This window comes from Crocodylus siamensis, chromosome 2, assembly GCF_052110815.1.
Source record: "Crocodylus siamensis isolate JL-2025a chromosome 2, ASM5211081v1, whole genome shotgun sequence".
Classification (NCBI taxonomy): Eukaryota; Metazoa; Chordata; order Crocodylia; family Crocodylidae; genus Crocodylus; species Crocodylus siamensis.
The window spans coordinates 202,439,622-202,467,606 of NC_143396.1; the positions used below are offsets into that span (position 1 = coordinate 202,439,622).

The following is a 27,985-nucleotide window of genomic DNA, read 5'->3' on the forward strand; positions in this document are numbered from 1 at the left end:
TATTTCTCAGATACTGAAGAGTTATCTGACTAGGCAGCTGACAGGGACCTTGATAGTGCCAGGGTACAAGTGCACCTAATTCCTTCAAAATTATCTAAATCTAACTCTATTAGATGTTTTATAATACTTTTGAATGAACTTGAAGAAAAATCCCATCACTGGATATTGGAGTGCGCTGCCCTTGCTTTCCAATATTTTCATAGCTTAGCCATGGAAATATCTCTTTTCTTAGCAAAGAATCAAATTTAGAACACCAGAAGACAACAAAAAGAATCCTTTCCAAGATCAGGGAGTTATCCAGCCAGCACAATGTCTCTCTTCGTACCTCCTGACATTAAAACATTTGCATCATGGGACTATGTTGTTTTTGCTGCACTCTTTCTAATTTCTGCTAGCATTGGAGTCTTTTTTGCAATTAAGGAGAGAAAGAAAGCAACTTCTAAGGAATTTTTAGTAGGTGGTAGGCAGATGACATGTGGGCCAGTAGCTCTGTCCCTTACAGCTAGCTTTATGTCAGCAGTGACTGTTCTGGGAACACCATCAGAGGTGTATCGCTATGGGGCATCCTTCATTCTTTTCTTTATTGCATATACTTTTGTCATCATTTTCACTTCTGAACTTTTCCTACCTGTGTTCTACAGATCTGGGATTACAAGCACATATGAGGTAGGTAAAACTGAATTTATTACAATCAGTTCATTAGCTAGACAAATGTTGCTACAGCAAAGCATTTCTTTTGGAATAGTTGAAAATCATAGTGTCACCTTAGAATTTAGACACAAATTACATTAATTGCATGATTTCATTATTACTTATTTTTACTACAGTAATGTTCAAGGACATGAATCAAGGATTAAGGGCTTATTTCATATGCACTGTACAGATGTGCAACATTAAAAACGTGCCGTATCCCAAAGATATCACAATATAAATCAATATACAGTACAATAAAACTGCAAAAAAAGCAACAAACTAAAAAACCCCCCAAAATATTACATGAGAGAGTGATATACACATTTTTACCCTAAATAAAGTAGGAAATGCTATTTCAAACTGGGTGTGGAAGAGGGCTTGGAACAACAAAGTTCACGATTGTTATAGCTGGGATTTTGTTTTGTCCATGTAAAGTAGCGGGGCATTTACAACATGTGAATATAGGTTTGAGGTTGAGATTTTTGACCCCCAACAAAATTTAGTTGTGAGAGAATAGATTTAGAAACATTTGTAATGATTAGGATAGAAAAATATATGGGATTTCCAGACACATCTAAGGGAGTTGGAGATGCTACAATTAACACAGTTGTTATGCTTCTTTTGGAATTTCCCAGGTGTGTCTGAAGTTTTAGCTGGGTGAAAGTTGTGATTTTCTTTTATGAGGCCTCAGCAGGTGTAATTATCAATAATCACTGTCATGTTGTTACCGGGGGTATGGTGCATAACCTCTGTTGGATGTTATTGAGCACACTGGATAATTTTTGGGCAACTGAGGTGGTTGTTAGTTAGTAGAATTAACAGATGTCATGGGACATATTCATTAACTGAGGACTGGATTAAATAAAGCCCCATTGCCTAATCAATCAACCCAAGTTAATGCAAAAATCTGTATGCAGCTCCAGAGGTTAAAAGACCAAGAAAAGCTTAATTTGAAAATCTGGACTATGAAATATTTCATCGTGAGGCTCAAAAAGTTCATATTGGAAACATGCTTCAGTTACCAAAGGCAGAACAAGCAAAGCCTCTTTCCCAAACTCTTGAGATAAGATCAGAGAATCACTTTCTCCTCTCAGTTTCCTCATTGTAATTAATGGGACAGTTTAAGTGTAGCTGAGAGGAGACTCAGTATCCTGGGAAGGGATATGTTGGGGAAATCTGTAGAGATCAGTGACATTTTCCATACTTAGATTAGACATGTCCCCAGATTCCTTCCCCATGTTGGGTGTTTATAGACATGCTCTGGGAGGTGGGAGGGTGGGGATGGGGAGAGGGGAAGCCTTCAATTAGCCCAGCTCCAAGACCTGCAATAATTAAAAGCATCTGAATTGCCATGTGTATCAGGATCCCTGTGCTGAAAAATGGTGGTGGGGCCCTTTGAACAAAAGCTCATTGAACGAACTTTAGTTTAAAGTGCCCCACCATCATTTTTCTGCATGGGGATGCTGATACACGATGCTAGAGTCTGCTGAAGCATGGTAATTACCATGCTCCAGCTGCAATTACAGCAGGTTGGAGCAACCTACCTGCATGTGTATAGAAGCTCATTAAATTTAAAAATTGTCAGTTACTGAGTAGCCTCTGGACTCTTCCAATAATAACAACACAATAATTTGTACCTGATAATGGATAGGTCATAGTTACATCCCAGTATATTGTCCTGGCTTTAACATTATTACTAGGGACCTATCTAAATCATGGCAAGACAATGGGTTTTTTGATGTGCAGAGCTGATTTCACAGTCATTTTGCAGAGACCCCACCCCTCTCCACTGATTTACAGATGGTATCTTCTCTCAGTCTGCATCACTATTGGTTTTTTTGCCCCATTCCTCCCTGCTGACTGGTAGAGGGTGCCTTCACTCAGTCTATATTACTAAAAGTTTTTTTTTGGTTGATTTTGTGAGGAATCATGGCCAATGTCAGATTTCCTGGCATTTGTGAACAACACTGTTTTTTTGTGATTTCTGTAAAATCCATGAAACCGTGATTTAAGTAGATTCCCAAATTATTAAGTGAATTTTCTTCCACATATTATTAGTGTCTACCATAATAAATCATTAGTTTTGACAGCCATTTCAGTGAAGTCAATGGATTGCTTGGGGAGATAAGTGCTATGCATTGCTAACAAAAGAATGATATTCTGGACCTAAACATCATATAAGCTGCTCATTTAGTGTATTTCTCATTTTTCCCAGTATTTGGAGTTAAGATTTAACAAGTCTGTCCGTTTCGTTGCAACATTCATCTACATATTGCAGACGGTAAGAAGCATTTTCTATAATGTGTATAGCTTGTATGAATTTAGTTAATATCTTTCTTCTGTGGTATTACTAGACAGGGGCAAGAGGGGCACCAGCCCTATGTACCAACAAAGTGAGAGCCAGTATGGTTATTCCCCCAACGTGTTTTGTTATGGCAGTCACAGCACCATGTCAAGCAGTATCCCATGGGAGAGGGATAGGATGACACCCTCCCATAAGGATGCTTTGCCATGGGAGGTATGGACCTGCCTCTGGGAGCTGAAGAGGACATGAATGGGGCATCAGGAACAGTCCCCAAGAAGCCCACACTGTTGCCCAGCAACAGACCAAGCTTGGGCTACTGTGGCAGTAGCAGTACCAGCTGCTACTCCCATGAGGAGAGGCCCAACAGGTAAGACTCCCCCTCAACTTTACAGTGGTCAGCAAAATTTCCACATCCCATCCCCCCTCAGCCCTGGGCCCTGAAAGGGCTTGCTATGCCTCCATCTTCCTTAGAAATGTTCAGCTTCAGTGGAGGGCCATATTTTGTTTTTTTTCCCACCCCTTAATTTTCCAATTGGGTGATTAATTTAGGCACAGAGTACCAGATCCAAATCACTCTCCATATTGGTCTCCTGCCAAAATGATCTAAATCAACAGAATAAGGCATTTAGGATCTCTATACAGATAGTGGAGATCACATGTTTAAAAAAGGCAACCCATATTTCTCAGCTATACGTGCCTCTTTGCTGGCTTCTAATAAGGGTGCAATGTTCAGATGTGTATCTAAACTGCAAGCCCTCTTCGGAGGTTGGCTGCCCAAATCAGGGCAAGAAATAAGGTGTTTCTGCCAATGTGGAGCACCCAGAAGATGCACAACGTGCACTAAGAGTTTATTGAATTCAGTGCCAATTGTAGCATCCACAAGTTTTTTTCACAACTATCTTATGACTGGAGCACTCAGGAAATGGGAGATCTGTTACAGACATTTCTCGAAAACGAAGGGACTCCCATTTCCCAGAAGAGAGCCCTAAATAGCAAGCTATAGAATTATTTTGTAGAGAGGAGGCTTATTCTCCTCTCTTTCATTTGAAACTGGGCTACTGATCAGCCCCAAACTATTGGGGGAATCCTCGTCCATGCCATGGCCTCTTTGCGCCACCCTAATGAAACAAGAGAAAAACAAAAATAAAAATGAAATAGCTACCTTAAAGAGAAGTACTCTGTGGGTGCATCTACATGAAATTAGTGTGGCACAAACTCTGCCGCAGTTCATTCCTGAGTTTATTGTTCCCAGGAGCAGTGTTAATGAGCAGAGCCTGGGACCATAGCATGTTGAGCTGGGAAAGCACAGCCTTGGCTATCAGGGAGCCTTGGGGGTCAGCTTAGGAACCCAGGGCTGCCCTGACCTGGCTCAACAGGCTGTGGCGGGGCTGGCTGGGGCAGGAGGCCCCCACACTGAAGCACCTTCCTGCCCTACATGTGCATGGCTGTGGATTAAAAAAACTCTGCCGGAGGATAGTACTTGTGGCCCATCCTAATAGCACAGTACATGTAGATGCTGAGACTTTACTGCAGACCTAATTTGGCCATGTAAACGTCTCATGTAGTTGCACCCACTGGCTAGCTAATCCCTAAAGGTCTTGCCCCCACCCACATACAATAATATCTCTGTCTTATAGATAGGGAAGCTGAGGCAGGGAGAGATACTTGGCTGAGATCACACAAGGAGTCATTCCAAAATACAAGATGTAGCTTCAAATAAATCAAAAGATTAAAAACAAATAGTGACAGCAAATTATTTGAATTGCACATGCAGGGAAACGAATGTGTATATTGATGTATGTGTTTAATATTTAATTTTCTTGGTATTTACATTAATTGAATTCAAATAGCCTTAGCAATTGATTTAAATATTTTGCTTCTCTTTTCTTTCTCAGTGTTCTTGTCTAAACAGTGTAGTGTGTGTGTGTGCATTATATGTGCATAGAAGTGTTCAGGTGGCCAGTTATGGTAGTGTGAGTTTACTAAGTTATTTCTACATTACTGGATGTTTTTAAAGGCTATATATTACTGGCTGCTACCTTTTCTATCTGATTGATATTTTATGGCACATAAGCATTACAAAAATGGATGCATTAAAAACATTTTGATAAATGCAGTTGGTATTTCCTTAAGTATGGAATTAAAAATAGCAATGGGTTTCTGATTTGTAGAAGCCAGGCACCTTCAACTTGTAGAATTTAGAACACTTTTAATTTGAAGATTGATCCAAACTTTCCAAAGGGACTGCACATCTAATGCTTTGCTTCAGGGTCCCCTATAATTGGGAACTTTTGCTCTGAATTTTTAAGTCCCCTTTTCTCTTTTGCAGATCCTCTACACAGGAGTGGTGGTTTATGCTCCAGCACTGGCTCTCAACCAAGGTGAGTTTCCAGTCCAAAGCACATGGCTGCACCAATCAACCATGTCACTGCCTAAGCAAAATAACTGAAGGAGACAGATTTAGAAAAAAAGAAACAGAAACAAAACAAAACAAAAACCGACACATTCTTTGTAAAAGTGCCTGTGCCTTCACTTTGGTATTTTTATATTTCTTACCGTCCATCTTCCTCGCTCATGTCAGTACATTGGGAAGGGTCTACCATTAACCAAGTCTATTTTTCTTTATACTTAAGGAGTAACCTGAGGGGATGAGTCCTGAATTCATGTATCTCAGTATCCTGAAAAAGTGCACTGTACAAAGTGATGATCTAAAAGCGTATTGTGTACTTTGATTGTTTTCTCTTCTGCCTAGCTTACACTGCTGTCATCTTTAATCTCCATTGGATGAAACTGATATTTTTTTTTAACTGAAAGCATTACAGTTCTCTGGTTGGAATTAGGAAGATGAAAGACTAAGGCTAGTGTGTCTGATAAAATGGGAGGCAATTCTTCTTTGTTAGTACTAATCCATGTAGACTAAAAAGTGGGTGCAACCTTTTAACTTAGATCTTTATGACTGTCTTAAAAAAAAATCCTACAACATTTGCTGTAAGATAACTCATTCATTTTCCTGTTAAACTAACTTCAGTATCTTATAGCTGTAGCTAGACATATGTTCTTCTTTACTTTTTGTGCTAAAACCACTATAAAGCAATCAACCTCCCAGTTTGATGAATGATGTCGCATACTGTTTTACTTGATAGGTAGAAAAGAATCCTATTCGTGATCTCAGTCCACCCCAAGCAGAATGAGAGGAGTTGGAGAAAATCAAGTAAACACAGAGAGTGGAAACTAGTTACTCTTCTTGTACTAGAATTTTATTGACATTGATAATTTTGAGGAAAAAATAAGACAGAACTCATCCCTTAGGGTAAGAGAGAAATAAGGCATTCCTGTAAAACAATTGTATACTTAATTCTATCAAAAATATGAGATTTTTGTGTCTCATGAGGAAAATTCTGATTTGGTGTTACATCATTATGAATTTTAATTATTACCCTCACAACCTTGAGATGCAATTAGTCACAATTTGCATGAAGGCAACAAAATGAAACCAAGAAGGCAAAACAATAGCCATTAATGTCAAGAATCCCTTATCATCTAGTGGAGCTCCCAGTAGAAATAAAAAAAATAAAAAAATTAATAGTTACCCAAGTGCAGCAACAATGATTAACTATTCTGTTACCTTCCAGATGCCTGGCATTTGTTTTTTTTACTACTAATTTGATTTATTTCTGTGCCACAGTGACTGGATTTCACCTTTGGGGCTCTGTATTTGCAACAGGAATTGTCTGCACATTCTACTGCACTCTGGTATGCAACTAGCACAGCTGAAATACTTAAATATCTGATAAAGGCTAGACCTATTCTTATGAAAAATTGTAATTGAAAACATGGTTTCCAGCTGTAGTTTGAATAACTGGTTTGCATTTATAAATACAAATTTTGGAAAAGTGTTTGAAAATCTTAGGTCTATTTTTGTACTTTTTATAGGGGAAAAATAGCTTTATAGCCTTCTGCATACTGTGTATGTTCTGAGATTTAAATCAGATAACTTCAGGCCAAGGATAAAATTCTTTAGATAAGAAAGTGATACACTCATTCCACATGAAAGCTTCCAAAGAGAAGAGAAATATTTCTCTTTCTGAATGTGTTTGTCAGTCTACAGTTTATAGAAAGGAAGAGACAAATCATTTCCTAGTGTAACTCTAGTTAAAGCCTAGAGGGATAGAACCTAGGATGAACTGGTCCCACTGACTATGAGCCTTATAGGGGGATTATTTTTGACTGTAAAATGCTGGTAATAATGGTTTGAAACAGATTTAAAAAGTGGTCAGCAACTTTTTCCAGCAGCAGACCAAAATGGCCCAGCTCAGATCAGAGGTGGCCAGAACTAAGACCCAGTTTTTGCTGTTTTTGCCCCCTACAGCTTTTCCCCATTGATCAGCTGCAGAAAAGCTTCCCAGTACCTGACATCCAACTACAGAGCAGTGCTAGCAAAATTCTTGCCACCAAATACTGCCAAAACCGCAGGTCTGCAGGCTAGACCTAACGTGGGGAGGGGTAGCGGGGCAGGAAGGAGGACAGGAGAAGATACATTTCTGCAGGCCACCAACCCATGGATTTGAGTCACTTGACTCTTTGAGGAGTCATTGAGCAATGATCAATGATCACTAGGTGTGAGATGATAGCAGGAGGCAGAGCAGGTGAGAGGTAAGCTGGCAGCCATAATTTGCTATGGTTTCCTTCAAGCACTATGAGACTAAGATCTTAAGAGTGGTCACAAGGGGACACCCTGAAGTGGCCTTGCAGGATTATTTTTGGAGACGGAGCATCTGAGCAGGAGTAGATGATGAGGCATACTTGAGGACATCCCAGCTAGGACACATTGCCATCATGATCCATCTCTTTGTACCTCATTTTCTGATATGTAATGTAATACACCCTTTTGAAGAATTGGAATGAAAGTGTTCAGGGCAGAGATTACCTCTAGGTGTATAGCAACTCATGGAATAAGGCTCTCAGCTCAATGGGAGCCCTACATATTATGATACTGAAAATAAAATAAAAAAATATAAACATGCTACTTCTTATAATTTTAGGGAGGATTAAAAGCTGTTGTCTGGACAGATGCATTTCAATTTGTTGTCATGGTGCTTGGTTTTTTAACGGTTCTGATTCAAGGAACTCTTCTGAATGGTGGACCTAGCATGATTTGGGAAAGAGCAAACAACGGATCCCGACTAACCATATTTGAGTAAGCACAACATAAAACTTTGCTGGTCTATCTTTTATCTCTTTTCCATGTTTAAGACTGGAGTTTGCTGTACACTAGTCCTTAGAGTTAGTGAGCTGTAAGTATTCAAGCTCTGTTTAGGTCAATCAGCTCTCAAGCTGCTATACAAGTTCCCTAAATTATTGAGAGAAATTTTGTCCTCACTGAATTCAAAGGGAGGGTTGTACATTTGCATGTCTGTACTTGCCTTTAGGGGTGTGCAAAATGGGCTGTATTCGATTTGGATTCAGCCCAAATTGGGGACAGTGATTCAATTGATTCAGATCACTGTCCCTGATTCGATTCAGCTGAATCTGAAGGTTCAGTGCTGATTTGGAGAATCAGTGATTTGGCTATAGATGCAGCTTTAAATGTTTTTTCTACATATCTTGAAGTACCAGGAGCAAGGTGTGAAAGCTGCAATGGTGGGGCAGATGAAGCACCCCAAAGGAGCACAGGGGGAAATGCTCAGCAGTGAAGCCGAAGTACTTCCAGTCCACTTCCAGGTCCACTGGGGAGCATGCTGGGTCCCACCCCACACCTCCCTGGATTGGCGATCAGCTGCGGGAGGGACCCTGGGTGCCCCCGAGACCCAGGAGGCACCAGTCGCCAAGCCAGTGGAGCATGTGGGGGGGCGCTAGTGTGCTCCTGGAAGTGCTTCTGGTCCACTTCTGGGTCTGCTGCTGAGTGCACTGGGGGCCCCACCATGCTGCTGTGGGATACTCCATCTGCCCCACCACTGCAGCATTCATGAGCCCTCTGGTACTCATGAGGTACATAGAAAAAACATTTAAAGCTTTGTCTATGTCTGAATCACTGAATCTTCCTGAATCTCTCCAAATTGATTTGGAGGGTTCTGATTCAATTCAGAGAGATTAAATGTTCTCCTTATTCGGTTTGGATTAGGAGATTTGGCCACTGAATCAGGCCAGATCTCCGCTGAATTGAATCAGGGACCAAAGCTTCACACATCCCTATTTGTTTTGCCATGGCCCTTATTCTAGCATGCCCACTCCTCTGATCTCATTTACATGTCCTTTCATTCTCCATTTATGAAAGCACCACTTTATATTAAGTATATTTATCCATGTAGCTAGTACTGCTGCCCTGTTGTGATGAATTGGCCTGCCATTGATGGCCATTTATACCAGTGACTAAAGGGGTCATTTATCGCAGTAAGGCACTGATAGAAACTAGTACAAGCTACCAGGCAGCTTTTAAAAACCCTGCCAAATGTGGTAGTTTATCAACAATGTTTACTGAGTTTAAAAACAATACAGCACAAAAGACAAGGATATTTAAACTAAAAATAAATGTAACTTTAGCTGTACTGGTTAAAATAAAATTACAAGGGTTATGAAGCCTCATCATAAGCTAATTATCAGTCAAGCTCAGGAATAAATTTATCCTTATGGGATAATATATAATAACATAACTATAGTAATTTGGTAGATTGAAGGGCCTTTTGTCTGAGGTATATTAAGTGGCATCATCCCTTTATGGGAACCAAATACCAGATAAAGTGGATATTTAGTCTGTTCTGTTGCGATAGAAATAAGATTTGAAATTTGAGCATAGTACATTCCATAAATTTGAATTTATTAATTTACTACTGATTACACCTGTGGCAACTAGTTCAAGACTATTATAAGTTACCTTTCTCACACTGAGATAAATTCCAGTATATCCAGGATAACGTTGTGTTTAGAAACTCTCTTTAATATTGAGTAAATACACACATGTAGGCTTTGCTGCTTAATGACAACCTTGCTCTCCGTATAAGCCAATGATTGTCAAGTGAGGTGTCATCGCATACCAGGGTGCTGTGAGATCCTTCTACAGATGCCATGTTTTGCTGCTCAATATTAGTACCAGAAGGTATTAAAACACCTACATAAAATTCACAAGATAAGCCCAGAGATTTCAAATAGGAACCCACAGCGTCAAAAACATGCGCACCTTTGTAGTGTTTCTGAGCTCTTTGCAACGGAATTGCTTTATTACTTTTCCATAGTCAATAAATGAATGAAAGATAAGAGCTGGTACTCTCTGAGGTGTGTCTGGAGACTAATGAGGTTGAGAACCACTGGTATAAGTTATACAGCATAGGATCTATCTAGAAATCATACATATCTGCAGAAGCAAACATGATATCTCTCAAAACTCAGGAGTTGTTTGGAACTCAAACTCTATCTTTATTCTACGTCAATATTATATTAAGCATGTGGAAATTAATTACTTTTCTCTGTCTTGTAGCTTTGATGTAGATCCCTTAAGACGACATACTTTTTGGACAATTGCAATTGGAGGAACCTTTACATGGTTAGGAATCTATGGAGTTAATCAGTCCACTATGCAGAGATGCATTTCCTGCAGATCAGAAAAACAAGCTAAATTGTAAGTTGTTTAGTATCCCATAATTAAATACAATGAACTTTCATTCCAATTCTTCTTCTTTGGGGCCATACTAATTATTTTGTTCATTATATCTTAAGATATACAGGGAGCTCAGTATGGAACTGTTGACCATTTAACCCCTGCACCTGTGGCTCTGGAACTGATTTAAGCTTTTCTATCACAAATTTTGATAGTAAACAATTTGCAGGTAACATATGAAACATTCACGCAAAATGAATTTTTAATTCACGTACACAGGTATTAATACAAAAAGTGCTTCTGTACTCATGTTACAGGGGAACAGAAATGGCTGCTTGTGACCCACTATGTGCTACTGTTATGTGACCACAGCCATAGCTTTTGCCGTGTGACTTCTGTTATAATATCTCAAAACTGTCCAGATCTCAAGTGTCAAACAAACAGCAAAAGAAAGTTCAAAAAGAATTTAAAATATATTATTGTTCAAAAAGATATTATTATTTTAAAAATCAAGTACATTGAAGGAAAGCAAAATCTTCTTCCAGCTAGAAAGAGTTGAAGTTCCTTATGAATTATTTCTACAAATTATTCATGCAGCTTGAGACATGATGTTCACTCTTTGATATAAGCACCCTTACCTTTGAAGATCTGCTCAGGGATTGTTCTCCATTAATAGAAAATTATCAGTATCTTTCAAGTGCAGGAATGCCATTTGGAGTGCATTCCATACCTCTCTCTGGACAACATGCCTCAGGTAGAAATTGATAGGTTCTTACGTTAGCAGCAGTATATACAAGAGAGGTAATTCTCTGCTTTTGGGCCAGGACCACTCCCCTTCTCCCCCCCGACCTCTTCAGGCCAGGGCCACTCCCCTCTTTGCTTTGGGCTGGGGCTGGGGCCAAGGTTAGGGTCAGCCCTGCTGCTTCAGACCGGGGCCGTTTCCTGTTGTCCCCCACCACTTTGGACTAGGCCACTGCCCCTGCCACTTTGGGCTGGGGCCTGGGCCGGGGCCACTCCCTGCCTCCCCTCACCACTTTGGGCTGGGGCTGAGGCCAGGGCCTGTGACCACAGTGGTGGTCACAGCAGTGGCAATTGCAATGATTGTGGCAGCAGTCATGGCCGTGGTGGAACTTACAGCAGGGCACAGCTACTGGTCACCCCCCCTCCCCTTTCCATTCCCCTTCCTCCCTCCCTCCCCTCTTCCCCACCACCTCCCCCTCCCCACCAGCAGTTGTGGGGGGTGGGGCCTCTGGCTCCTGGCTCAAAGGAGCGAGGGGGGGCGGGGGCGAGGCCAGCACTGCTGGCCTTCCCTCCTCGGCTCTGGCTCCAGTCCTTGTTGTTAGGGTGGCACTTTGCTGTGTGGAGTGGGGTGAGGCCAGTGCTGTGCAGCCAGCACCCCATGCCCCTGCCATCTCCAAGGAGCAGGGGGGGAGGTAAGGCCAGTGCTGCTGGCCTCACCCCCCCACTCTGTCCCCTCTGTCATAGCAGTGGTCCCCCATTGTCTCCTTCTGCCTCCAAGCAACCAATCAGAGTGCAAATAAAGCATTATGGACAGACAGACTAAGGCTTTTATAATTAGTATTTTCCTTTTTTTCATCCTTAGTGTGTTCTTCAAAATACTCTGTAAACTCATGGAAGGGCTCTGGAGAAAATAATGATATAAGATATGATTTAAAAGGGGATGGAGGAGGAGATGTAATAGAGAGGCTCAGTGGGAGTGGAGAAAAGAGTTTAGAAAGAAGTGGCAGTAAAAGTGAAAATATACTCTCTGACTGTGAAGAGTCTTTCTAGATCAAGACTGGAGGAGAAAAGGATGCAGGAGAAAGGATATCAGTGACTAGGAGGTCAGAGAGGTTATTTGTATTGAGTTAATGCGATCTTTGGAATCCAGGTGTGTAATTCTGAAGTGGAGTTGGCCATAGCTGGGAAGTCAGTAAAGGGAAATGTCAAAATGTGGTGTATTTTATGCATGATCTGATAGTTCACAGGAATGATGAGATTTTTAATCATTATCTCCCTCAAATGGCTGCTGAAGGGGAAAATAGATTCATTTCAGTGGTGAAATCAGAAACAAACCAAATTCAATTCAAAATAATATTGCATCTAGTTTCAAGAAAGAGTTGCAACAACTTTTCAGAAATCAAATAAGTTTTTAAAGTTTTACATTGAAAGAAGAGAGTTTCTTCACTTTGATCTTAAGTTATCATCAGAACTTTTTGTTGTAGTTATGCTTCTTGCAAACATACTAAAAATTGAGATTTCTACATTTGTCTTTAGGTTTTAAGGTGAATATTACTAAAAATTTACAAATGTTAGTACGTTTTCTTTTAATAAACATAGAAAGTATGCGTTTGCCATATTTGTGTTGAGTTAACCATAAACTGGATTTTCTCTCTCACTCTTTTTTCTTTTTAGAGCGCTTTACCTTAATTTAGTGGGACTCTGGATAATCCTGGTATGTGCAGTCTTTTCGGGTTTGGTGATGTATGCTCATTATAAGAACTGTGATCCTTGGACAGCTGGCTTCATTTCAGCACCTGATCAGGTAAATCAGTAATTCTCAACCCAGGTGCTGTGTAGAGTTGCCAATATCCATACATTTATGAATGGGCAGTAAAACTTTAGGCTAAAAACACCTGTCTATAAAGTCTATAAATACATTTATAGCTTTCTGTAAAAATGATATAGGTCTGGCTACTTTGTGAAGTTGCCTCTAAGCATATACAAAGTCCAGCTGAAGTCTATGATAATATTGTTATGATTAAGTGTGCTTAAGTGTGCTTAAGGATGTTGTCATGGCTCAGCAAATATACAACAGCTGAGGCTTTTTGAGGGTGATCTTTTATCTTTCAGGTACAAGGCACAGGGACCTGAAGAAGGGTGACTTGTACCCAAAAGCTTATCTAAACTTCTCCCAACCATGCAGTTAGTCCAATTAAAGATCTTGCCAACAAAAATCCTTTAAAGTTTTAAGTGCCTTTTCAAGTTGATATTTAGAATGTGACAATCCCACCATATGCACAAGAGAATTACTATTCTCTTGTGTATCTATTTCAGTTTATGTCACTGTCAAGTAAAGTATAACCACATAAATCTGGATATCAAAAATTCAGAATTATCAAAAATCTGGCACCTCTCCCCACTGCTCTGGGACTGGCCGCCACTCCCTCCCTCCTCCCCACCCCACCCCCAGCCTGCATGGATGTGGAGGGGGAAGCTTCACATGGTGGCTGTTGTTGCCATTCACCACCCTGAGCCACTGCTCCATGTGCAGCCGCTGCTCCAGGACTGACCACCACTACCCCCCCCGCCACACACCTTCCCCTGCTCTGCAACTGGCCACCATGCTGGTTTCAAAAATCCAGCATTTTCAGATTTCCAGCAAGTGCTTGGTTCTGAGCACACCAAATTTATGAGGTTATACTATACTCTCTCTCATTTGTATTAGTTCAGTATGCCTTAGAGGCCTCTGTTTTGGCAAGCCAATTAGAGCTGAGATACCTGAATTTGGATTTTTTTGAACATTTTACTTTTACACAATAATGTGATTGCAAATGGCGACTGCATTTTCTGTCTAAAAAACTTCCCAGTTAACATCCTGTATTATTCTTGTGTTTCTTTTACCCTAGCTGATGCCTTATTTTGTTATGGACATTTTTTCCTCAATTCCAGGACTCCCAGGACTATTTGTTGCATGTGCATTCAGTGGAACCCTAAGGTCTGTGTTTTTGAAACTGTGTTTGTTCTAGCTATGTGCATTGCATATGTGCGTTGCCTTGACCTTTCTAAAAGAGGGGAAAGCAATGCTCTTAAGACCTAAGTATAGAGCAAAGTGCTAACTATAAGAATTAAGCATCATTTCTCTTTCACTGTCCCAGCTAATGCTTCAGTGGTTTTTCTGCTTGCAGTCAATTAATGCCAGAGCCTGGGTTCACTTTGTCAGATGTATTTTCCTTTTTCCTTTTCCCAAAACATATTTGAGAACCACACTATTATTACAAAAAAGGGAGCAAAAAAATCAGAGAAACACCACTTTCCTTTTTAGAAGCAGCTGAGCCTGCTGAGATAGTGCAGCATCTGTGCGGAGTTGAAATCCTTTTTATTTAACCTCACTGGCACAACTATACAATCAGAGAACCAATGGAGGCCATGTTGATGATTCTGGCTGAACACAAAACAGCCATAGAGATAATGTATGTATATGGCAAACATGGAAAAAAAAAATTATCTGGATCAATTACTATAACTGAATGTTCTCCCATGCTGCAGATGACAGTCATATTAAAATAATAGGACTTTAGGGGATAGTAACTAACCCATCAATAGTTAAAGCTAGAAAAAAGACTGAAGGTTGAAGTCCATGTTACCAGTAGTCAGAGCTGTCACAATCTCAAGTTCCTGAAGGCTGCCCCTCCTGCTCTTCCACCTGCCCCACCAAAGTAGCATGTCAGGATCAAAGAGGTCTTTATTGAAATGAAACAATTTTCATCCCATACTTTTAGTATATGTGAAAAAAAACAATAGGTATTTCAAGGACATAGAGTACACTTAATAAATTGCACCACCTTAAGTATGGAAAATGAGTTATTCTATATGTAGAATAAGTAAGTTATGCCCAAGCAACACCACTGAGATGGATTCTGATTTGTTGAAATGTGTGAATTCAGAGCTGCCACACAGAAGTCAAAGGGTTGACACCAGTCTAACTGTAACAAGAATCTTGGCTACTATAGCATACTCAGTTTTGTTTTCAGTTTGGAGGGACTCGAGAGAACCCACATTTATAAAAGAATGTCATATTCTATCACAATTGCTGGTGAGGGGGATGACCCCAGGGTTCTAATGTAATTGGTGTTATTATTTTAATAATTATATTATGCAGACAAACACCAATAAGACGGCAATAAGATGGCACAGGAATAACTGAAAGGTAGGAACTTAGCACACAGTAGGCACATCTATGTGAGATGCTAAATGTGCAGTAGCTTAATACTACTGCAGAGTAGCACACCATGTCAAAATCAGTGCTAATATGATACTGCACAGTAGCATCATTAAAAGGCATGTGCTGGAACTAATGCACAGTAGTACCAATTATTGTGCGTTGAGTTAGTACTTGATTATACGAGTACTCATTAGCAACATGTAGGGGATGCACATGGGTGCATGTGCACCCCCTGAGCTTGGCGGTGCACCACCTGGAAAAAACACCGCTGACGCTGCTAGTGGTGCCTGTGGGCAGTTGCCACATGTTACCCCCCTCCAACAGCCGACACTGCTGGCAGCATCTGTGGGTGGTTGCTGATCACCGGTCAGCACTTGTTGACCCTCCCCACCACTAGCACTGCTGTGGCCACCTGTGGGAGCTGCCCACTCAGCCTGCCCCCACCACTCATGCCACTGCAACTGGCTGTGGGAGCTCCCCGCCACCAACACTGCTGCTGTCGCCTGTGGGCAGTCGCTGTGCACCCCCCAGTCTCCGGGGGCATGCAGGGTTCATGCGAGCACTAAACTTTATGTGCAGTAACTATGACACACTAAGGAATTTGTAGATGTGTACAGTTGCTACTATACTTGTAACAACAATGTCTGTGAATTATTTGGTAGATATCATTTGTCACAAGGCTTCCAAAAGACTGATATCAGTAGCATTTATTAACCTCCTCACTAGAAAAGCAATGTTTCTCAGTATATTGAAAAGGTATGTGTAGTTTGGTCAACTGGAGGACTCATCAGAAGGTATATTAAAGTAGGTGTTTCTACCTTTCCTTTCAATAATGAAACTAATGTAAATGAAAGGCTATTAGTGATTGAAGCAGGACTGGGAATGGTATCAGTGTCATCATCCCTTATAGTTAGTCAGAAGAGTAGGATCTTCTGCTCAAAATCCTGCTAAGATGTTATCTCAGTGCGTGCATCTACACCTGTGCTTAACTGCACAGAAGATTAATTTGCTGTGGTATAAAGCATCACAGTCTACACATGAAACACTATTATACCACAGTAAACTAATTTTCACTGCTGTAAGATAGCAGACATTGGGTACGTGTTACATGCATGTGTAAACACAGACCTGGGTGTAAACTGTACCTGATCAGCCCAGGCAGCAAGGGGCCAAGCCTCTGTTAGCTGCCTAGCCATGCAGCTCTGCTCTTTGGGCACTCTCATGCCCCAGCCATCGGTGACCCTGAGCCTGGGGCTGGCCACCTGAGCCTGCTGCCAGACTGTGGCTGCTCTTCCTAGCTCAAACTACTGCAGCCCCAGGTGCATGTGTATACACTGTCCCTGGGAGCTGTAAACTCCAGCACAAACTGCTCTGGAATTTATCGTGCTGCACTAATTGAACATGTGGATGCATCCAATAAGTGTCAGTGGTGGAACTTAATCTGTGCCATCATTTATTCAGTTATATGCACAAAATCAGCATCATAGAAGGAAATCATTTTAAAAATTACTAAGTTAATCTTTTTTCTTCAAATGTTTTTGAACTGTCACAAGCAACCTGATTCATCTTCTAATATTCTGGACCAGCATTTTGGTATGCAGGTAATATTACCTGGCAGTTTATTTCTGTTATTTTGATCATCATTACCTTCTTTGCCTCTACAGCACTGTAGCTGCAAGCATAAATGCTCTTGCAACAGTAACATTTGAGGATTTTGTCAAGAATTGTTTGCCAAATCTCTCAGAAAACATGAGCACCTGGGTCAGCAAAGGCCTATGTAGGTACAGTAGATGGCTCTTGTACTTATGTACATTTATAATGATGACATAACATATTTTCTTAACCCCCTCATTTCCTGTCAGGAACTTTTGACCATGTCTACATTGCCTACAGACCATACTACAAGGGTCTGCAGTATAGCACAGTATGCTGCTCTCCAAAATGGAAATGATGAAACTTTATAACAATGCTGCTTATAGTGTCATGCCAACATGACTAAGGCAGCCATCATGTCCAGGTTGGAGTTTAACATGTGCAGAACAGGTGTGCCAGGGCTCACTGCATCTCTCTAAGAAATGCTGAGGTGGAAAAGATATGCCCCTTGTATCAATGCAAACTTATAGCATGTGAATGATCATAGCATTTATACAGTGAAGTCTTGATATCATTAGCATATACAACTGCTTTAGTGGAATAGTCACCAAGCTTAGGTGACCCAAACAATAAATCTTTATGAATTCTGAAGACCACTTGTCTCCATGAAAGGGAGAATTTCAGACAGTTTTTGAACCATCAGTAATACTAAATCCCTTCCTAAACTATTTTATCCTTCAAGTGTTTCAAAATACTACCTATTGCCCATTCTCAGAAATGTGCACAGTGCTTTGTTTCACATAGTATTTGCTGGAAAACAAATTCCCTCTGGTTAGCACATGTTGAGTTTTCTGTTTCCTGAAGTCCAAGTGCATGAGTGAGTACTATTGAGTGCACTGTGAATTCTTTTTACAGGATTGGAGCCAAAGTGAATGTAGAGCTAAGCATGTGCATGGTTATTTGTCAAATGGGAACTAATGACAGACTACAAACAAAAGAATATGTTAAGATCCTCAACGGGTTTATGCAGAAAACAGGCTATCAGGGCAGGGTGACACCTCAGAGACTAACTGGTTCAGCTTTTATAGGCAACAATCTATTTTGTCAGAGGTAGGTAGTGGTGGTTAACCTAACCAGTAGTGTAATGAGGGAGGGGCAAGAGGGACACCTGCCCCAGGCACCATGTTAGGAAGGGTGCTGAAATCACCTCCCAGCCCAGCAGAGTGTGATTGCAAGACCAGCCCCAGGAATTATCCAATCTGGGAACTCCAAAACAGCCTCTGGCTGCTCTGACAGCAGGGGCGGGCAGAGTAAGTGGCAGCAGGGGCATCAGCAGTAGCAGCAGCTCAGTGGGGGACTGCTTAGGAGTTCCCAGCACGGGTAGACTGCTGCATTCTCCCCTTACAAAATCATGCACTCCCCCTTCTCCCCACTTTGAAACTCTGGAACCAGCATACTTCCTGCTCTCAGAATCATGCAGTCCCCCCCCTCTGAACTGCATGCTTCCCCACCCCTGTTCTCAGAAGTACCTCCCACCCCCTTCTCCAAACCTGTATTATCCTTCTGCCCTGCTCTTGGAACCCACATGCCCCCCTCCCCTGAATCATGAGCCCTCCCCAGTCTCAGAACCTGCAGATCCTACTCCCCTGGGTGCTGACTCTGCTTGTTATGCCACAGCTTAACACAACTGTGCTCATAAAGGTATATTGGCAAGCTAATGTTGAAGACAGAATGGAAGGATATTTTGTGCCAACAAAATGTCAAGCCAGTGACCATAAAACATTTCTGTCTTACCTTAGAGAATTACTTTTAACTTCATTTTTAAATGGTCAGTTTTTCCAAACAAAAAAAATCATCTGCCTTTTAGTATACGCCTACCAAATGCAAAACCAAAGAACCTGGGGAAAACAGAGGGTTTTGTTTTCTTTTTTAATTATTATTATTATTTTGCTAACATCATTCAGTTATAATAATGTTTATGTTAATAGAAAGTATAGTAGCTGCAACATTTTTACTCGGAGCTGTAATTTCCAAACTAACATTAACTCTTTAATGCTGAATTATTAAGCAAACCAGCAGGATTTGATGTCAGACCCTTTAAAACATAGAAGTCCAGCATGCTATCTGATTTTGTAGCTGATGGAATAGGTAAAAAAAGAATTAATTTCAGGGTTGCAGGGGAATTTGAGGTCACCAGGGCTATTGATCATCAGTGTGCTAAGTAACTGCTACACATACTTGCTATTGATATTTTTTAGGTATATTATTTGGTGTCCTGTGCACTTCAATGGCTGTGGCAGCATCACTTCTGGGAGGAGTTGTGCAGGTACGTAGACACTCATGAAACTGTCCAACCAAAGAAAACTTGATCTTGTTTGTTCCCTCTGTACTGGACTTTTCTAGAAGCACTCCTAGAATAGGATGTGCACTTTCCAGAAGCCATTTAATGAATAAATCTCTTTTTTTTAGGACCTAATGAGTTACAATCTAAGTTAATTGGAACAAGTTTGGTTTCAAAGAAAAATATTGTCAATCCAACCTTAGTATTAAATCTAATTTTGTGATCAGTTACCCAAACCAGGACAATCCTTCTAAAATGTCCTATATCCATTTTATCATTGGGAAGATAAAAAATAAATAAAAAATCATGCTTTTCATTGACACTACAATGGCATTAGGATTTGCATACCTTGTATCATTTGTTTTGTAATATTTTTTAGTGGAAGAAATAGTCATAAAGGCCCTGGAATAAGAACAGATAAACTACAAGTATGGGAATGAGGCTAATGTCAAATGACATTAACTAACCTTCTAATAATTATCTATTGTGCCTTTTTTTTTAACAGGCTTCACTCAGCATTCATGGCATGTGTGGGGGGCCCATGCTAGGGTTATTTACATTAGGAATTGTTGTTCCTTGGACTAATTGGAAGGTAAGAGATATCATCATCATTGTCAATATCATTGTTAAAATGAAAGTATTACTGGGTTCATCTACATGTGCATTAATGCTCAATAGCTACTGCGCATTAGGTTAAGTACCTGTAATAACACACCTTTGTAGTGATGCTAATGAGCAGTAGACTAATTCTACTGTGCATTAGTGCAATAGCATAGCTTTTGTTGTGATGTGCTAATGAGCAGTAGAATTAGTCTACTGCGCATTTAGTGTCTCTTGTAGATGCACCCAGTTTCTCTCAACTTGTATCTCATTTATATTATTCTGCTTTTAGATTTTATGCTTTGTTTAGAAGCTTCTCAGGAGAGAATAGTCCAAATCAAATCCCTAAAAGCCTGGGATAACTCAGCTCTAGATGCAGAAGTCATGAAACAAGCCTTCACTATTGCTTATGTCTGAGTTTTTACATGAGCTATTAAGTCTCATGGAACACAGTCAAAAAATGGAAAAAATAGGAAGTCCCTATATATAGAGAACACTTTCCCCTGTAACTTCTCTTGATAAGGCAAAACTAAAGATGATGTCATTTCACGTATGTACTCTCTTTCCTTCTTAATAGTCCTATTAACTCATAGTATATGTAAAATTTACAGTAGCAACTGCTGCAATTTTAATCCTTGCGGCTTTCATGATCTATATGGCTACATTACTAGTTCAATTAATGTCTATTAACTATAGGTAGTAACAAATGCACAAGATCTGGTATCCAGTAATTTAGAATGTACCACCCTAAAATGTCCACTTTTAACTGGTGATTAATATGAAAAACTGCACTTGGGGATATTAGTTTTAAATAGTAAACAAATAGGGTTTTTCCTAAGTAAAATTTCAGTTTTGGTTTTAAAAGATAGTTTTGTCCTTTCACTGTGCAGATTGTAGGAAGATAGGATTTTCATTAGCATGGATGAAATATAACAAAGGGAAACGCTTTTCAAAATATGAGCTTCTCACAGGAATTCCACCTGCCTTCCCTCCCCCACAAATTTCCAGTTTTGAGGGATTAAAAACAAAAAAAGCCCCTACTTAAAATTAAAGCAAAAAGACTCCAAAAACAAACAGAAAAATCCTATTAACCCATCACAACTCAATTGTTTAACCAACTTGAACAAATAAGGCCTGAATTTGTGCCACTGGAGTAAATGGGAGTTTTTTACCCCTATATTAATGACTACAGGAAAAATATCACCTAATGCAATGTACCCACCATTTGTCTTTTCAAACGCATGCATATTTCAGTCATTTCTGATAACGTCACTTTGCCTTAATTCAGGGTGCCTTGGGAGGCCTTTTGACTGGAATCACATTAGCTTTTTGGGTAGGTATTGGAGCTTTTGTTTATCCGGCACCATCTTCAAAAACCCTTCCTCTGGATTTATCAACAGCCAACTGCACTCTAGCTAACAACACAGAGGTACTAGCTACAATGGCTCCTGATCAACCTCCTTTCAGGTATTTTCCACTAGTTTTTGTGTGTATTAATACTCTACTATAAGAGGTAGCTACTACATGCCATTAGGTTTAGGCTGAAGTATGTTTTGAACACTGTGGCCTTGGAACTCCAGTGGTCTGAGAGCACATATCGATGGTGTGCAGACATCTGGTGGGCTGTGGGAGACATATTCTACTGAACACAAGAGAAAATGTTAAGTGCTTTCATCTAGCTTAGGTTGCCTAGATGCAGTCCTTACAGTTAGATCCATAACTAGTTGGATCTAAGTGCACACTGCACAGAAGTTCCAGAAAGGTTGGATGGTCTAAAAATGGTCACCCAATCTAAGTTATACTTCCAAGGTAGTCTGACTTAAATTGGGTTGACCATTTTTAGATAAATTGAACTGAACTTGTGTATGTTCATGGTGAGCCCCAGGCTCAGATCTAGAGCTGTACTTTTCCTACCTCCTCCCCAAGACTGAGCTATTTTTAGCCTGCTCCTTGCCCCACTCCCAGAGGGCAACCCTCTGCAGCCCACCAAAATCCCCATCCCACAAGCTGCTCTCAGTGCTGGTTTTATAAGAATTTGCTGATGCTAGGAGCTAAAGAAGAAAGTCCTGGTGGGATGAGGGGTGGGAAGGATGGAGGCAGGGGGAGGCATTGTCCATCTGGCAATTGGGAGGCTAAAAATAGTCCCTGTTCCTGGGAGGTGGGGGGAGAGAACTGCCATGACATTCCCCCGGAACATCCCTGCAAACCCCACCTGCCCCTCAGATTTTTCTGATTTCTTCCATGGACTCTGCTTGCCCTTCCAATCCCTTCAATATCCCCCCTCCCCGCAGTCCATGCCCAATTCCCCAATCCCCCTGGAGACTTTGCTAGGCCCCTAATCCCTCTTAACTCCACTGTGGACATTACCTGCCCCACAATCTCTCCTTCAGATACTGCCTGCTCTCTATCTTCACAATCCCACCTGGGGACTCACTGATACCCTACAAAGCCTGCTTGACCTCCCAATCTTCCCACCCCCTCCAACTCAATTTACCTTAGATTGGGTGACTTTTTAAACTCCTCACAACCTCCCCAAATATCTCTACACAGCCCATAAGACTATTTATGTATGCAATTACTGCAGGGATGAATAGGGTAGAAGTATTAATTTGGAGATGAGGAGTTTGTCCATATGAACTCACTAAGACGTTGTCTACTTGTGGAAACCTTTAGGATCCCTTGAGTTATAAGGACACTAATTTTGTGAAAAATTATGGAAGTTATAAATTAAAAGTGAGGGGACTTTAGTAAGGAAGGTTCTGAAACTGTGAACTGAGCATTAAATGTGTCATTAAATGGCAGAACAAATATTTAATACTTTGAAGGATTGGGCCTTAAGTTATTTTTGTATAACTTCTGCGTAGAATTTGTGGAAAGGGGAGTGGGACATGCATATTGGAACTTAAGAATGTCAATTTTTATTACAAAGAGTTCTAGCATTGATCACAAAGAAGAAAATATGCACATATTATTTTAAAAATGACTAGTTGAGCTAACTGCAGTTTATGCATATTTCACTTTTGCCATTTAATTGACATGTATTGTATTCTTAAATCTGTCTGTATTAGTTTATTAATTATGAATATATTCCTCTATATTCATTTTTGCCCTTACAAGTCTTTTACATGTTATTGCTAACTATAACTTTTATTATTGTACTTCCATAGACCACAACTGGCAGATAGCTGGTATTCCCTGTCCTACCTTTACTATAGTGCTGTGGGCTGTTTAGGGTGTATTTTTGCAGGACTTTTGATAAGCTTTATCACAGGTAAGTTGTTTATTAAAGATTTTCTCACTGGGGCTTGTCTATAATGTGCTGTTCAAAGACTTCAGCAGATAAGTTCAAGACTGCCAATTTAGAACCAGCTGAGTTGAATCCTGAGCAATAAAAGCTAATCTGTTTATAGATACCTATGCATTAATACTTGCCAGAAAAATTCTAGTTATGTTAACTTTGAATGCTAAAGAACATCCATGTAAGCCACCATAGCACCCTAAAGGGAGCATACAGTTAGAAATCTAAGGGATGTTTGAGGCCCGCTCTAAGTTACACTGTGGATTGACTTCAGTCACCTAGGATCTTGGAAACAGATGGTTGAGGATCACTTTTATCCTACATACTCTGCTGCAATAGTAGCAAACATGGCTTATCCCAGGATTCAGCTCATTATTAGTTTTGTTATGGAAATGTTAAACCAGATTTTAATATTAAAAGTGGTAAATGACAGACATATACTTATAGCCCCTTTCTCAACTTGTCCTTCAAAATACAACCCTAAATAAAATCAGTACAAAATCCCCAAACTGATTTACCCAACCCAGATAAATTAAGTAAGGGCCTTGTCACACATGCACTTGCAACAGTTGCAAATCATTGGACTGTAGTGGCCTATTTAAGTTAGTGCATGCTAGGAGATGCTAGTGCAGGCTCAACTAAGTTTGTAAGTGCAACTTGCTGGAAAGTCTGCCAGCTGTGCATCAGACTCCTCAGCCACTCAAGTAGCTGTATGGTACCTGGTAACTAGGGCTGTGCAAAATTTTGCTGGGTGTTTCATTTCAACACTGCTTTGACTCATTTTGAGCTTGAAACAGTGAAATCAAAATGAAACGAAGCCCTTTGAAACAGCCTCGAAATGAAACGAAGGCAGCTGAAACATTTTGAAAGTTTTGAAATGTTTCAAGTTTCAAAGCAGCAAGGTGGTGGGAGACAGGGGAGAACCAGGGCTGTGACTGGCCTGGGAAGGGGAACTGAGCTGGGCTGAGTTCCCTTCCCCAGCCTGATTGACAGTGAATGGGACAGTGTTTTCAAAATGAAACAAAACTCAAAACAAAACACTGTTCCGTCAAAACAGATGGCAAAGTGGAATACTACTGTTTTGCACAGCCATACTGGTAACCTACCAAAGGCACAATCCTCATGGTCTCCCAAGACCGATGGCTAGCTAGTAGTGAAGATGCTAGGAGAACACTTTGCAATGTCACGTGGACATTTAACACAAGCTAAGCTGTTTGAACTTGCATCTTTTTGTGTTTTAACTGCACTTAGAAAGTGTTAAATTGAATATGTGACACCACTTTTAAAGACTGTCTTGTTATGGTTGACATTCATCTGGCCAAAGATAATATTTGAACACACCCAAAGGTCATGAAATGATTTCATCCAGTTCTAGCTTTGATTCATCATTTCTCTGCTTGGCATATGCATAGATGTATGTAAAAATCACATTGCTAACAACCTTTCTTTTTATAGGACCGAACAAAGGGAAAGATATTAAACCAGTGTTGATTAGGCCTGTTTGCAACCTAGTTTGCTTTTGGTCTAAACGGTACAGAACACTATGTTGGTGTGGTGTTGACCATGGCAGCAAAGTAATTCATGTAAGTATTTCATAACAGAACAGCCTGCTGCTGTCTACATCTATACTATATAAAATATTTGATAAAGGGATATAATTTAGATTTCACCTTCAAGATTTCTATTGCATACAGAAGCAAAGCCAGCACACTCTCTGAAAATCCTAGACCATTTTTTTTCTGACAGCCACCCACTGTGTCACAATATGTTACAATTTATCAGGGATGGAAAAGACTGTAGAATCTTAAAATAATAATAATAATAATCCCTGTTATGTGAGTCAATGACCTAGGAAATGCAAGGTATAATCTATTTAAACCTCAACAGAAGGGAACTGACCATATTGTTCCTCTTAATTAAAGGGAGAGAAGCCAAACAAGCATTTTTTAAATAAAGAAATGCATAAGGAAACAGACAGGCAATAATTTCCCTGAAAAGTCTTAAAGCATTTCTAAATAGTAGATTTTAGGTAACATTTTTAAACTGCCTAATTGATTTAGAAGCCTAATTCCCATTTAACTTTCTTTGAGACATAGGAACTTAAGTGGCATATTTATCTTTAGTGATTAGAGATACAGACAGGGAAACAGTAGGATTTTTCAATATCACCTAGCCCAGCAGTTAGCAACCCCAGCCCATGGGCCAGATTTGGCTTGCAGAGCCAGGAGGTTTCAGCAGTGGGGGGCTTAGCCCATGTGGCAGCAGGGGGAAATAATGACAGAAACTGTGGTAGTAGCATGGGTAAGGATGAAAATAGTCTTCTCCAAAGTAGAAGATAAGCTCCAACATATTGCTGCCCTCTGACCTAGCTGACTATAGCCAGCTTTTAAAAGGTGCCTAATACACACTGGGCGTGTCTACATATCACCTTACAGCAACATAGCGACACACTACATTGCTGTGCTATGGCAACATAGCGATCACGCAGATCTACATGTGATCTACAGCTATGTTGCTGTAGTGGCACACTCCCTCAGTGTAGTGCAAAATCTAACTGTGTGCTGTGCACACGGCACAGTAACTGCTGGCACTTTGCTGTGGTACTAAAGTACGGCGATATGTAGGTGCGCCCATTGATTCTAGGGGAAATTTAGTACCCTGATGTTTTGAAGCACCATCTGAGCATATGTCTGTGTGTATAGCTTTGGATACCTATATGCTTAGGGATCATGCAACTTTTTCAAGTTCGTATGACAGTCCCAGACACAAACAAGTTTGTTTCCTTTTAGCTGTGCTTGATAACCAGTGCTCAGCAGCCAAAATACAACAAATGTTCATGGCTGCAGAATGCTTTTTAAATGGCCAATTGCGTGAAAATGTAACTCTTGTCTGATGTAATGTAAGAGTGGGGCACTCTAGGGCAGACTCCTTGCAAGGGTTAATTTCAGGTGATTCTGTGTCCACATCCCATGCAGTTTTGAGGGGCTGGATCCATGAGACGGGGCAGCTCTGTTTCCCCCCTGCCCCGCTCCAGGCACAGCAGCATCTGCCACTGTCAAGACACTCATGCAGGGGGCAGGAGGAAGGGATCTCATGCCACACAGGCCCAGTCCAACTCCCACCAAGATCCCAGCAGGGGTTGTTGGGGCAGACCGCACAGCAGGGGGCTTTCCCCCTCTCCCTAAGCCCCAGGTTTGTGCACAGCAGCCTCTGCTACTGTCAGGATACTCTCATGGGGGCAGGAGGGCAGGTGTGGGGTAAGGGAGCTGCCTCTACCACATGTGCTCCCCCCAGCTGCCCCTGCTGGGGTCTTGGGCTGGGCACGTGTGGCGGTGGGGGCTCTCTTCCCACCCTGTCCCCTGTGCAAGCATCTGGATGGTAGCAGAGTCTTCTGTGCCTGGGGTGCAAGGGGGAAATGCCTTGCAGGCTTGCCCTGGCTTCCCCCAAGACCCCAGCAGGAGTAGTTGGAGAGGCTCTGTCCCTCCCCCATCAGCTTTGACAGTTGCCATCTCTCAGGGTTGGGGGTCCAGCAGCCTCCTGGGAGACTGCTGGCGTGCCCCCACTTGGTGGCCTGGGTCAGTGCAGATAGGCTCCATGCCCACCACACCCAAGAGGTGAAAGCCAGTTGGGATCAATGGCATTCTAACACATGGCGCTTCATGTGAAGTGCAAGAGTTAGACCGCCTACCTGGTGGCCTGCCTACACTTCTGTACACACCCTAAGAAAAATAAAATGAAGTATTGCCTTTCTAATAGCACTCAAGTCAGTTGCTAAATATACACATGGGAGGGTCTTTGATGATGAGGATAGAATCATTTACAACTCTTGTTGGACTGAGATGTATAAATAGGGTTTACTAGGGTTGGTTTAATTCATATGTCAAACAACATGAATTATTTATTCTTCCTTTTTCTTTTCCTCAGGAGGATTCTGAAAATAATCTGTGTAAAGATACTGCAAAGGTGATAGGAATAGACACGGCCTCCCAGGACGGATTCAAGAAAGACATTCCAAGCCATTTACCTGGTTATAATCCCAATGAAAAATCCTACACTAACCCAAGCTTAGACAAAGAAACGCATTTCTAACATATGATTTGGAAAATAACATAATTTACTACGTCAATCAAACTGCATTGCTCCAGCTTTGAAAAACAAGGACCATCCCTGTCTGTTGCATTCTACAAAGTGGTAGATGACTAGTGCCACATCAAGTTACTTAAGAAGACGAACTCAAATGAGGTTTTATTTATGAAATACATTTAAAAACAAAGCATCCGTTCTTGGGGGACAATGAAATGCTGGGAATCCTGTTATTTCAAAAGAAATATAGAAGTGAGTCATAAAATGTTAAAACCCACATTGTGGCTGCATTTTATATATTCTGTGCACCTACAATTTGGAGAATCCAACTACCCAGGGGGGATTCTTTAAGTTTCATCCTGGACATGTTTAGTTTTGCTGCTGGCATTAGCGATGGCTACGTCCCAGTGGTGGCTGAGAGGATTTCTGTTTGATTTGTACAGTATGCAAAAAGTAAAGAGCTTTGGGATCAGAGGTATTTTGTTTTATTATCCTGGTCATTGGCCAACATGCTGTAAAAGGAAGTATGTTCAAGT

The 27,985-nt window shown here is 40.8% G+C and overlaps 1 protein-coding gene across 1 annotated transcript; it reads left to right on the plus strand.

Annotated features, from left to right (window-relative positions):
* SLC5A12 (solute carrier family 5 member 12) lies at positions 1-27,923 on the plus strand. The gene is made up of 15 exons (XM_090032830.1): positions 1-666; positions 2,909-2,974; positions 5,328-5,379; positions 6,684-6,751; positions 8,041-8,195; positions 10,470-10,610; positions 13,005-13,134; positions 14,219-14,307; positions 17,199-17,311; positions 19,386-19,453; positions 19,974-20,060; positions 21,357-21,535; positions 23,236-23,339; positions 24,822-24,949; positions 27,291-27,923. Exons 1-15 carry the CDS (start codon positions 310-312, stop codon positions 27,453-27,455), a joined length of 1,902 nt encoding a protein of 633 aa, XP_089888956.1. The 5' UTR covers positions 1-309; the 3' UTR covers positions 27,456-27,923.
* Positions 27,924-27,985: the final 62 nt, after the last annotated feature.

Coding starts and splice junctions, on each gene's coding strand:
- SLC5A12 (XM_090032830.1), top strand. CDS start 310: ATGTCTCTCTTCGTACCTCCTGACATTAAAACATTTGCATCATGGGAC. Junction 17,312..19,385: donor CTGGGTCAGCAAAGGCCTAT/GTAGGTACAGTA, acceptor GATATTTTTTAG/GTATATTATTTGGTGTCCTG. Junction 23,340..24,821: donor TTTGATAAGCTTTATCACAG/GTAAGTTGTTTA, acceptor TTCTTTTTATAG/GACCGAACAAAGGGAAAGAT.